Source organism: Balearica regulorum, chromosome 22, assembly GCF_011004875.1.
Source record: "Balearica regulorum gibbericeps isolate bBalReg1 chromosome 22, bBalReg1.pri, whole genome shotgun sequence".
In the NCBI taxonomy this organism is placed as follows: domain Eukaryota; kingdom Metazoa; phylum Chordata; class Aves; order Gruiformes; family Gruidae; genus Balearica; species Balearica regulorum.
This window is the reverse complement of record NC_046205.1, coordinates 6106273-6118656: the sequence shown is the minus strand read 5'-3', so window position 1 is coordinate 6118656 and position 12384 is coordinate 6106273. Positions and strand designations below refer to the sequence as shown.

General features: G+C 55.4%; 1 protein-coding gene across 1 annotated transcript in view; it reads right to left on the bottom strand.

Moving 5' to 3' along the window:
* Positions 1 to 1114: 1114 nt before the first annotated feature.
* The window catches only part of COL8A2 (collagen type VIII alpha 2 chain), a 34155-nt gene continuing 22885 nt past the window's right edge, over positions 1115 to 12384 (bottom strand). The window contains exons 2-3 of the mRNA XM_075773856.1: positions 11304 to 11486; positions 1115 to 6133 (exon numbers count right to left, since the gene is read on the bottom strand). Of these exons, the coding sequence (XP_075629971.1) occupies positions 4212 to 6133; positions 11304 to 11469 (2088 nt within the window). The 5' untranslated portion in view covers positions 11470 to 11486 and the 3' untranslated portion in view covers positions 1115 to 4211. The remainder of the gene's footprint in view (positions 6134 to 11303; positions 11487 to 12384) is intronic.

Here is a 12384-nt window from a genome sequence, read left to right as displayed (position 1 = left end):
AGTCATGCAGTTGTTCTTCCATACTACATGACAAGAGGAGTTGTAAGAAAACCTCTGGGCTATTTCTCCCCACCCCATACTGTTAAGACTCAACCTGAAACTACTTTGTTAATGGCTCCTTGAAATCTTTCTGTAGGAAGCAGAATGGAAGTTGTTCGGTGCTGGTTAGAGACATCTTGCGTGTAGCTGAGGCTCGTGCTTTGTTTGGGGTGAGTTTTAGCACTGGAAATCTGCTGTAAAAACTACTTTCAGGTGGCTACTCGTGCCTTTGAGCAGTACAGGGCAGCCAAAGTTGGTAAAAGTGGTTCTTGTTAACAGCAGGGTGAGTTGGAAGCGTCAATCGCGTGCGTCGCAGGGCGGTTTGCTGGAGAGGCCCTTTGCTGGCTGGGGCTTGTAGGCTGTTTGCAGCGAGGGGCAGTGCATGGAAGAGGTTTGGCTGCTGGAGCCCAGCGTGGGATGATCACGCAGCAGTGTTGGGTTCCCCTGCGACTTGCAGCAGGAGCATCGCTGGTTCTTCATCGTCAGCTCTTGAAGGAGTCTGCCTGCGTGGCAGCCAGGCTTCCCTGGAAGTGTTCTGCTTGTAACAAGTAACGTCTCCTCTTCCAGATAAGAGATCAGGTGAGAAAGCATATTTTCCTCTCTTTATTCTTTTTACTTTTCGTCTCTGAAAGTGGTTTGCTTACAGGTGATTCACCATTTCTTCTGTCTGCCGCTGAACTGGCTGGTTTTGCTGCTCAGTATGCGAACGTTGGCTGTAGACAAGGTTCTATAACATAGCAAAAAAAGGTGTAATGGAAAAAACACAGAAAGGAAAGGGAGCCCCCACCACTTTGACTTAAATTCCTCAAATTAATAATTGCCAGTCTGGAAGGGTCCAGATTTCATCCTTTTTTAAAAATGAACTTCTGGAGACAGGAATCTTCTCCCTAACCACAAGAAAGAGGCAATGCCTTCTTCCATAAGAACGGGAATTGGCAAGCAAGTCTGCTGCGCTGCTAGGAAGAGGGGAGCTGGGCTTGCGAAGGAAATACAGGTCAGGAGGTCGGTATGAATGGTCACCAGCGAGGCTGCGCGAGCCCGTGAACACCAGGACAAAGGCACAGCTGCGACCACCTTTTATACAATAAGTTTTATTGATGTTTTGTCAATACAATCAAGTACTGTAGTTTTAGTTCTGAAGAGAAGGCCAGTTTCTGATCACAAAAGAGTGCATTTTAAACCAACTTTTACTATGACAGTGCATGTAATAAGTATTTACAAAACTAAAAACCTCTATATACTAGGTTAGAAATGAAGATACTAGAGGCAAATTTAAAAAAAATAGTAAGAATTTGTATATAAAAATGCACATTGTAATGCAGTTTTCATAATTAAAAATAGACATACTTCATCCAACCCAACCTTTTCTATTATTGTGATTGAAACCAAAATCCCACGCGCTCACACACACGACAGAAAATAATCCTTTCTACTGGCGAATATCACGTACTCAGTACTCCAGAAAACAAATTCTTCCTGACAGTGTCCGGTTTAATGAACACCCTCCCTCATTCTGTGCATCGTTTTTTCTAGCCTAACTCTATGTGCGTGTAATATCTTTGCCTTTCAATTACTGTGTAAATGTAATGGGTTATATAGCTGCGGAAGGTTGATTATGGTTTATGCTCTGCACGTGAAGGGAAAGTGAAATTGCAAAACAGTATCTACAGCACTGAGTGAGTTTGTGTCTTGGTGTGGTTATAGTGAATACTTTTGTCATCGCCTTTTGCCAGCTAGAACAAGAAATGTTGAATAAAACGGAACAAAAAGAGATAGGATGTAGGTTAGAACACAGTATAAATAAGTCGCTTTGCTGAGTAATAGGGTGAAGCTTCCACCCCAGCGCACGTCTGGGGCACAAGGAGCTCCTGGCCCTGGCGCAGGTAGCGTGCGCGGTGCTGCGCGGTGGGAGCCAGAGCCAGCTGCTGGCTGGGGCCTTGCGTGGCACCAGCTCGAGTTCGTTGCTGTTCTCCACAGGAACAACGCCTCAGTAAAGGAGAGATGGGCCCCATCCTACCACCCTCCTCCCAAGCCTGGGCTTGAAGAAAACATGTGAGCATCTGCTTTTGACTCTAGGGACTGTGTCTGGCTCCCGTTCCTGCTGGGAGATAACCCAGTGTGATCAAAGCCGAATGGCCCCGACAGCCCCTGCCCTCAGGAACTGCAAACGTCCAGTGGGATCAGACACTGGGGCAGCCCTTCAGCTTGACAAGGTTTCGTCTTTACGTGAAACCTGGAGTTTTTTGTGGAGAAGATCCCTGGGAGGAGTACGAGCCAGCCCCAGCCGGGCAGTAGCCGAGGCACTGGCCTTCCAACTGTAAATTTCCTTTTTCTGTTTCTTCATCTCAGGGATTGGTGTGGTTTTAAAAGGAAGCCCTGGGTGGCAAGAGGCAGAAACACAGGACAGGCTTAAGGAGAAAAACAAACAAAACAGGAATAGAAAAAGAAAAGTTGTTTAAGTATCTTGTACAGTCCATCTGGAGAACAATCCCAAGTCCCGGTTCTTGCTACATGTCGTTGACCATAGAGCAGGCCTTAGGAAAATTTAAGGGTAACAGTTGCTCAGCTGGTGACCAAATTGTTGCTGTTTTCTCAGGGATGTGCCTTTGCAGAGGGACATGCGGCGTGATGCATGTGGATTAACTTCAGCAGTGTGCTACTTGCCTGGTGTGAGAGGAATCGCTTTCCTGGGAGTGCAAGTGGCAATGGCTATTCTACCGTGAGAAAATCTGCAAAGCAACAGGGTTGTTGCTCCCTTTAGCAAAGGACAGAGCAGCCAAGTGGTCAGTATCCGCGCATACCTTTCCCAGAACCTTGTAGCTCATATTCAGGTCGATAACATTTCAAGCATTAGTGAGACAAAGTGGTAACAACAGACAAATGTGATTTTTTTTTTTTTTTTTTTTAACCTAAGTCACAGATTGGCACCTGGAATGGTGCACTTTTACAGGTACATATTGCACTAGACTTGTAAATAACATTGTTAAGTAGATAATAGCACCGTTGTAAAATGACTGAATGGAAAGTTAGAACGAACATTATTTTTTCTTAGTTAAAAGGTCCCCAGAGAAAGGGGGGATACCAATGCAAAAGTTTACACATCCCGAAATAGTGAGACAGTAAAAGCAAGTTGTCCGTCAGTGGCACTTTCAAGAAAGCATAACTAAACCTTCCATCAAACCAGGCTAGAAGCACTGTAAGCCGGGCTTGCAGTGCCATCCTTGTCTTGTCAAAGAATAAGATGCTCACGAGGCTGAGCGAGTCTCTGGGCTGCAAAGAAACAGAGAGGACAGAACTAGTCCTTGGACTTGCCAGTAGGTGAACTAACCCGAGAGAGAGGATCGTTGTTCATCACAGGGGTCCCAGCTTCTCTCAGCGGCTTTGGAATGGGTCGTCTGTCGTCCTCCCAGATACCAATGCCTGGATGTTCTTACTCCTAAAGGTGCTGGGGGGGAGGGTTAAAAATAATATTTACTTCTTACAAGAAGGTGCTTATGCAAAGTGTTCCACTTCTTACGATTATAAATCCAACCCCACTGAATCCGGAGTGAATCAGAGAGACCGCCCCAAAGCGCAGTCTGAAAAAAATAGGCATCAATGAGACTGGAACTTGGGCGTCTGATGGTTTGGGAAGGAAATTTCTCAATCCACCATGGATCTCTGCTGCTGCGCAGGTTTGCGTTAAGTGCCTAGGACCCCTGTGCTGGTCAGCAAATACACCGCCCGTTACAACAGCTGTATTTATGTAACTAGTACTCAAAACGGGAAACAAGGGCACTTGGTTAGAGACCAGAAGGGTCTCGTCATCAGATGACCCTCTCTGGATCACAGAGCAGTTTACTGCAGAGCCGGATCCTTGCCATCCCACACGTGTTCCTGTGTTTGATGTACAGTCACTAGGGTAAAATTTATTCCAAATATGCTTTGCTGAGGAAGTCGCTCCCCTCCTTGCCTTCTCCCTCCCCAAAAAGAGAAAGATAGATGTCTCCTTTCCGATTACCCTCTTGACTCGTGGATCAAACAGCATGAAGCAAGGTCCCACAACAACGGCTTGCGCGTTCTTCCCAGTGATTTTTCTTTTTTGTATTAATTTTAAAAAACTTTTTTATCAAAAAAAAAAAAAAGAGAGTTTATGGCTAAAGTGGGTGAAAAGGAAACGTGCCCAACAGCCGTTATGTGGGGCAGAGCAGGAACCCAGAGAAAGAGGAATGGATGTATTCCGTGGAGTACAGCCCGTTGGCCTGGTCCGAGGGCATTTGTACCCAGACTTGGTCGTTCTCCTTGAGTTCAAGCACGGCACTGCCCGAGGCCTGGTCCAGGTAGCCCTTTTTGTACTCGTCGTAGGTGTAGGTGGCGGGCACGTTGTTCTTGTACAGTGCCACCCAAACGTTAGTCCCTTTGACGTGCACGTGGTAGGCAAAGTAGTAGATGCCGGATACAGGGCAGGTGAATATCCCAGTGACGGGGTTGTAGCCATTGTGCCCGTTATACAAAGTCCGGTCAAACTTGACCGGCATGCCCGATGCCGGGAAGGGGGAGGTGAGGATGGCGGTGAAGGCTGGCGCGATGCGGGCAGAGAGCTCTCCTCGGCCATACTGCGGCTTCCCCGGCTTGCCGTTCCCCAGCACTGCCCCCTCCACGCCTCCGTCCGGCAGGTGCAGCCCCGCGATGCCTGTCTCGTCGAACACCCCAGGCGCTCCCGGCGGCCCGGGTGGCCCTGGTGGACCCGGCGGCCCGTTCAGCCCCGGTGTTCCTGGCATTCCTGGGGGGCCGATGGGTCCGGCCATGCCGGGCTCACCGTTCTTCCCCTCACCGGGAACCCCAGGGAGCCCGGGCTCCCCTTTCAGCCCTGGTAACCCCTGAGGCCCCATGGGACCTGCGGGTCCTTGCAAGCCCGGGATGCCGGAAGGGCCCCTCAGCCCCGGCTGCCCCGGGATCCCACCATCCCCTTTTGGCCCGGGGCCGCCCGTTACTCCAGGCACCCCTGGGAGGCCGATGAACCCTGGTTCTCCTTTCGGGCCCGTTGGGCCGGGGGGTCCCTGTGACCCAGGCAGGCCCCTTTCTCCCGGCACTCCTGGTTTCCCTGCAAAACCATTTGGGCCCTGGTCACCACGCATCCCCGGCATTCCTGGGGGCCCGCTCGGACCCACGTCCCCTTTGGAGCCAGGCAGCCCATGCTTGCCCGGCAGGCCCATGGACCCCGGTGGGCCTGGTGGCCCGATGATGCCGGCAGGGCCCGGCTCACCCGGCTCCCCGTCAACGCCAGGTTCCCCCTTATCGCCGATGGCTCCTGGCACCCCGGGCTGCCCGCGGTCTCCTTTCAGGCCGGGCAAGCCCGGCTTCCCGTAGCCCGTCGGGCCTGGCAAACCAGGAAGGCCACGGATCCCAGGCTCTCCCTTCGGTCCCATGGGGCCCTGTATCCCCGGCACCCCCGCGGCACCTGGGACGCCAATCCCATCGATGCCGGGGGGGCCCCGGGGCCCCATGGGGCCGGGCTCCCCATTGACACCAGGCCCACCCGGAGGGCCCATGTCGCCCTTCTCCCCCGGTGCACCCGGCAGCCCATCAAGGCCAGGTTTTCCAACGCCGACGGGCCCTGGGGGCCCTGCAGGGCCGGGAGGGCCCCCGTTCCCCCGGGGCCCTGGTAGCCCTGGCTTCCCCACGCCGTTTTCACCCTTCATCCCTCGCTCTCCACGGGGACCTGGCTCTCCTTTTGGGCCAGGCTCGCCCCGAAACCCGGGCAGGCCGGGGCCACCCTGGGGGCCTGGCTTCCCGTTGACCGAGATGCCAGCTGGTCCCGGCAGCCCCGGGGGGCCAGGCAGTCCTCTTGGCCCTTGCTCTCCTCTCATGCCGGGCTCGCCCTTGGCTCCGGGCATCCCTTTCATACCCGCCTTTCCAGGCAGTCCTGGGATGCCAGGTTTCCCAATGCCTGAGAAGCCGGGGGGGCCAGCAGGCCCAGGCTGGCCGTGCATTCCTGGCTTCCCCGTGCCTGGCTTTCCTGGGTAGCCGGGGGGCCCCGGGGGTCCACGCGGGCCGGGCTTCCCTGGCGGTCCTGGCTCCCCTTTGAGGTCCATCGGCAGCAGCGGTGGCATGTCTGTGGAGAGAGGAGACATGGAGCTTTACTGGGGCTGGCAGTGGGCGGAGGAGCATGCCTGGTGTTAAAGCCAGGGGCTTTGGCGCTGCCTGGGTCTGTACTTGGAATAGCCCTTCTCTAGAAATGGTTTTATGGAAACGCGGCCACAGTGGCTTCCTGGGCCACCGCATCAGCAGGACTGGCTTGAGGCAAGACCTTGGCCAGAGCTCAGGGTACTAATTCGAGCCTTACTCCATCCATCCCTCCGCAGAGGGTGTCAACAAGCCCAGCAGTTGCTGTTGGCTCTGGCAGTGCTGTTGTGTGATGACCTCCTGTGGGGGTTTTTTAGGAGCTGGATTCAAACCTCCCGCTGCCTCACTTCCCAGCGGCCTCAAAAGCACCGTGGGATTCAGTTGCTGCTGCCTGGGCTCAGCCGAGAGGATGGCGACAGAGCAAGCCAAGACTGAGGATAATCCCTCCACCCCATCCCTGGAGTCCAGGGTCTCAGGAGACCTTTAATCCTTTTGGATTAAAAAGAAAACTCTTGGACATGTACTCGAGAGACCAAAGAGGTGATTCGTGTACGGGTTAAGACATGCCTGCAGTGCTCACTGGCTCAGCTCCTGTGTCCAGCAAGGCAGAGAAAAAAATCACCAAAAAGAAAAAAAGCGCTGAGGATGGAGGAAAAGCCAATAGCTGCAAGGGAAACGCAACCTCAGTGACATCCAAATGAGTCAGCCCAGCTGGGAATAGGCCGTAACCACTTGACATTTAAAGAATTTATAGAGGCATTTTGCAAATGGATATAAGAAAGAAACTAATGAGCTGAGAGACTACAAAGCCAAGGAGAGCCAGATTACATGCCCACCGCAGCTCGGTACTTAAAGCACAGACATGAGCATAAATAACTCCTTGAGGCCAGCCCGGGCAGGGTGTCACTTCCCACGTGACACCGGGAACGGGTGCAAAAGAATAAATCTGACAAACTCTTTTTTGGGAAGTTCGAAATGAAGGAAATATTTGGCAGTCGCACGTACGAGGGCCTGTGATGAGAAATGCGAAGGGCAGAGGAGAGGGCCTTGACACCTTAGGCAAATTTTAATCAAATCTGCCCAAAGTTGAACATTCCAGTCAGGAAGAGATCTGCATGGACAAGTTCCCGGGATGGGACTGGATCCCGCCTGGGATGAGAACAGAACACGAGGCTGCGTGCCCTGGCATGGCACTGAGGAGGAGGCAGGGGGTCCCCAGCTCTGCCAGCCTGCCCAGCCCGGGCACTCGGCGAGCGGAGCGGGGCCTCGGGAGCACAGACACCCGCAGCGCTGGGATCTGCCAACACAGAGATTTTCTCAGTTGATGGGAAAAGATTAGGGGAGATTTGAGACACGTGAAAAGAATAACTGCAGAATAACTGCGGCGGCAGCGGCAGGCCCCGCTCCCGGTGCATCAGGGGCAGCTTTACCTTTCCTAAGCCCAGCAATTAGCTCTGGCCATTTCCGAGCCTGGTGCCTGCTTGTTTTCCTTTTGGTAATGGAAACATTTTCAGAGTTTATCTACATATCAAAGCCTGGCCTGCATCCTGGGCTGTAATAGAGGTCACTTGGCTGTGGAAGTTAAGGAAATACTTGTCTGTCATGACATTGCCACTGGATTTCTGCAAATCTCCTGCTCCTCGCCCCGGAAAATGGTGTGGGAAAGGCAGCAAGGGAGATGTGAAGCGTTGTAAAGTAAATTTCTGGGGTTCGAATTCTGGAAAAATTTTTCTCCAGAAAATTATTTCAATGTGTTTTCTCCCCCCCCCCCCGCTTTTTTTTTTTCTTTTCTTCTTGCAATGGTTTGAAAAGAATTAGTTTTCTAGGTCATTTTGCATGGAATCAGAACAAGGATCTACAGCTGAGCCCACGAAGGAAGGAAAAAGCACACACACACTCTCACACAAGGCAGCGAAGAGAAACGCCAGGCGAGAGCTGCCAACTTGCAGGCGGCCAAAAAAGCAGACGGGAAAACCAAACCGGGGACGTTAGCGGAGAGAAACTGGGACATTGCAGCCCCAGTGGTATCCAATTTCAAAAGACCATGTCTTACCACAGACGCATGTCTCAGAGCTCTGCATTTCACAGCAGCGGCATGGGGTTCTGTGTTCCCCTCGAAGCATGAACAAAGCTGCCATGAATGCTAATGCAAAGAGCCAGCTGGGGCAGCGGGAAGGGGAAGGAGCAGGCACGGCCCCTGCGAGCTCTCGCCTGGGCACCGCAGAACTTTTCACCTCCTGAGGAACATGGACACGTCCAGGCGGATCCTGCAGCCCCTCTGGAGCTGCGTTCATCCCAGTAAGGACCCCGCATGCCTGGAGAAGGGACCCTGCAGCGTGGACTGGCTGGCAGAGGAACAATCCAGTGAGATGGGAAGTGGTTCCCGGCCACGAGCAGTCAGCAATGGGTCTGGCCAGCGCTGCCGGATGACACCGCAGGAAGGAGAGATTGGCTGCTCTATGGCAGAGCCTGGCCGAGCTCATTCCAGCGCTGCTGCCAAGCCCTGTCTCGTGAGAGCGAGTTTCACAGGCTCATACGGACACTGCACGGGACCAGTGTTACTGCATCTCTCATCCCATCTTCCATTGCAGCGGGTGCCCCGAGCAGCGCTGGAGAGGCTCAACGCCAGACCTGGGCATTGCCTCTGCCTTATCGATGCCCCAAGCTGGGGTGCTGCTGGCTTGGCTCCCCGCGTGCACGGGGAACATGCTGGGTGCCCTAAGCCCCGGCCAGCACCCAGCAGTGGTTTTACCTGGCTGTGAGCTGCACCAACATGGTTTTAACCAAGCCAAAATAAAACCCAACTGTGCAAATAACTGCTTCAATGCTTTTAGCATTTAGCAGCACCTCCTGCCCCGAGCTGCCTCTGTGTTCCTGGGGAGTCGACTTTTGGGTCAGAAAAGGCGTCTGGCACCCTGAGGAAACCAGCCCTGTCTCTCACTAGATGGCACCCGCAGGCCGATGGGAGCCCCCGGGGCCTGGCCTGGCCCCCCAGGCAGGGGTCCTGGCCCCCCAGGCAGGGGTCCCTGCCCCGGGACCAGGCTAGGGCAGCGTGGGGGGGCCCCACACAGCTCCCTGCCAGCTCGGGGGTAACCCGCAGGGGCACGGCACGGCCCTGCGCCATCACGGCGAGTCAGCTGAGCTTCCCCAAGCAGGGCAGAAGGCCAGCAGGGATTTTCCTTGCCAAATCAGAGGTTAAGCAGAGATGGGAGCTCGGTGGGATCCTGGAGGCACCGGCTTCCCCAGCCGCCTCTGTGCAGCCCCGTAGCCGGTGGCTCAGGCTGCAGCTGCCCCCCTGCCTGTGTCTCCCTGCCCGTGCACTCTTCCCAGGGGTTTTAGGAGAGTAACATCCAGGGGATTCCTGCGCTCTGCCCTGCCTCAGTGTCTCCTCCAACCCGTGCCTGGTCTAACCTGGCAAAGCACCCAAATGGCACCTTGCAAAGCGCCCGGCACACGTACTCCTCTCTCCGCCAGTAGGCAGGCAGCGCTGCTCAGTGGCAGTGCAAGGCGCTCCAATGCATAGGAAGAAGGGGAAAAAAGAAGGAAAAACAGCAGGGAGATACTTGAATCCAGTCCCACCAGCAGCTGAAATGTTCCTGCGCTACACTGGAAGGTTTTGTCTCTGGCTGGGATTCAGGGAGCAGCTTTACAACAGCTGGGAAGGGGGCAGGGAGGGGGGGGGCTCATCGCATGCTTCAGCTCCAGGTTTTGCTGTGTGTTTTCTGACATATGTGCTGAGCTGAACTCCTGATAAGCCATTCAGCCCAGCAGTAAATCAGCCACCAGCAGCCAAGCCTTCTCCAGTTTCTCCTCCCAGAGCCAAGACTTCAGCTCCCCGGAGGGTCCGGGTCTGTGTGAACCCACAGGGAGGGCTCCGGCGTCTCCTCCCCCCGCAGCAGAGCCGCTGCCCAAGGGCCAAGCACCGACCTGGCGGGTCCGGGTACCCGAGCCGGCACTGCCCCATCCCGCAGTGCTGCCAGCAGCGGCTGGCTCTGGGAAGTGGTTGGGGACCACTGTTTGGTACCAGGGAAAGGGCTCAGAGCCTCCATCCCCTCTTCAAGCTGAAAGTACCCTGCTGCTGCCGCGACCCTCGGGAGGTGCTGGGTGCTCGCTTGGCAGAGGGACGCCCTGATGAGCCCAAAAAGTGCCGGAGAAACTCAGTCGCACTCAACACTTGCTCTTTGTGAAGCCCCCAAGTTCCTGAGCAATTCCCCAGGGTGTGAGTAATTAACACACGCTAATAACCCCGCTGGTGTGGGGCACTGACGGAACCTCCCGCACCCGCAGCCAGGGCTGGGCATAAAAGGAGCCCTGGGCAGGCACGTGGGACTACAGCAAGGGCAGGGCGTGTGGGCAGCGCGTACGGGCAGGGTGTGCGGGCAGGGCGTGCGGGCAGGGCAGCTCGGGGCAGGCAGTTACAAAAGCCTGGGGTGGGCTGGACGCGGTGCAGGAGGCCTGGCTGCTCAGAGCAGTGACCTCAGCACCTCTGCACGGCACGTGTCCTGGGTGGGGAGTGATTTAACACACGTGGAGTTTCTGGTTGCTGCTCTCCGAGGAAGGACGCATCTCTCTCCTGCTCTCCTCTCGCTAGGCTGGGTCTCTGCTCCGGCCTTGGCCCTCTTTCCTTTCCCAGCTGGTGTAAAAAGTAGATGGGGAAAACGGAATAGGTGGAGGAATGGAAAAAGCCTCGCAGGGACGGCTCAGGTTTAACAGCAGCGAGAGGGAGAGATGGCGAGTGGCGCAGCTCCTGGGGCTGAGCCTCGAAGCTACCGGCAAACATGCAGGGAGGAGGAGGAGAGCAAAGGACTCGTGGGTCCCCTTTGTGCACAAGCTCCCAGTCTGAGCACCCAAGGGTGCCCACCCAGCCCAAGCAAAGGGCTTTGCTTCTCTGCTGAGCCGCTCCGTGCCCATCCTTGTCTTTCTGCAGTGAGTTAAGGAGACCTAAACGGCCCCTCCGTGCTTGGCCCAAGAGGCATCGGACAGCAACACCCTCAGCCGCGCCAGGCTGCTCCCCGGGGCCACCGACCCCGCGGGGAAGGGGATGGCGAGTGCCTGATGGCTGCATGATGCTTCGGCCCCTTCCCGTCACGCCATCGGCAGGTCTCCCAGGCACCTGTGGCCCCGTGTCCTCCCACCTCCCCGCAGAGCGCGTCCCTTACCCAGGTACTGCCCTTTGCCTTCACGGAAGGGGGGTCCCAGGGGTCCCTTCACCATGGGCTGCATGTACTTCACTTGGGCGTAGCCCGCCGCGCCGCCTCCTGCCGCCGAGCGAAGGCCGACCACCATCACCACCACCACCAGCAGTGCCACGGCGTCCGGCAGCATCCTGCTCCCCACTGCTCCTGCGGACAAAGTGACAGTGAGACCAGGCACCCGCGACCCCCGTTCGCACCCTCTGTCCCGCAAGGATCAGCTGGGAACGATCCTGGTGGCAGCAGGGCTCCCCCGAATGTGCCTTTTTCCGGAGCAGCGTTGCCCTGACCACGTTACCCTTCCCAACACGCGCCGGCTGAGAGATGCACAATAAACACATGGTTTAGGAGCAATAATTAACGATGGGCACCTGGCAACACCTTTCAGAGGCCGCCCCAGTACCTGTTTGTCTGGGGTTATGCCCCTGTCAGGCTTCCCTTATATATTTTCAACATACATATAAGAGGAGGGGGAAAAAAAGGCAGGATGAAAACCACAGCCCACGGAGCCCAGCGTTGCTGTCACATCTCTCAAGCGAGCAAGGTCTCCTCTAACCAAAGCCACGTGTGTTCTGGCTGCGGTCCCACGGGTGGCTCGGGCTGTCGGCGCCGAGCCCTGCCTGCCCTGGGAGCGGCTGGGTGGGTGCTGTGTCTCCCAAATGGGTGCTGCATCTCCTGGTGGGTGCTGGCCCAAACCCACGATGTTGGAGCCCAGGACTCGCTGTGTTGGTGGCTCAGCTGTGGCACTTTTGCAGGCAGCAGTGGGAGCTCGCTCGGAGGGCGAGGGACGGGAATCCTCAGCCTGTAAAGCCCAGGGGAAGGCTGCAGCGCTTGGAAGCAGCAGCCTCTGCCTTAAGTGCCTGTTTATTTAAAATAAATACCCTCTATAAATATATCTGCCCTCTAGCAACTTTTTCAGTGCCAGGTCCACGCGCAGAGCTGCAAACCGATTGTTTTGCAAAGAACATTTATTTTCGGAAGTTTAAATAACACGTGATATCAAAGGGCTTTGCTGGTTTTTCTCCTTCTCGCAATAATTGACCCGTGG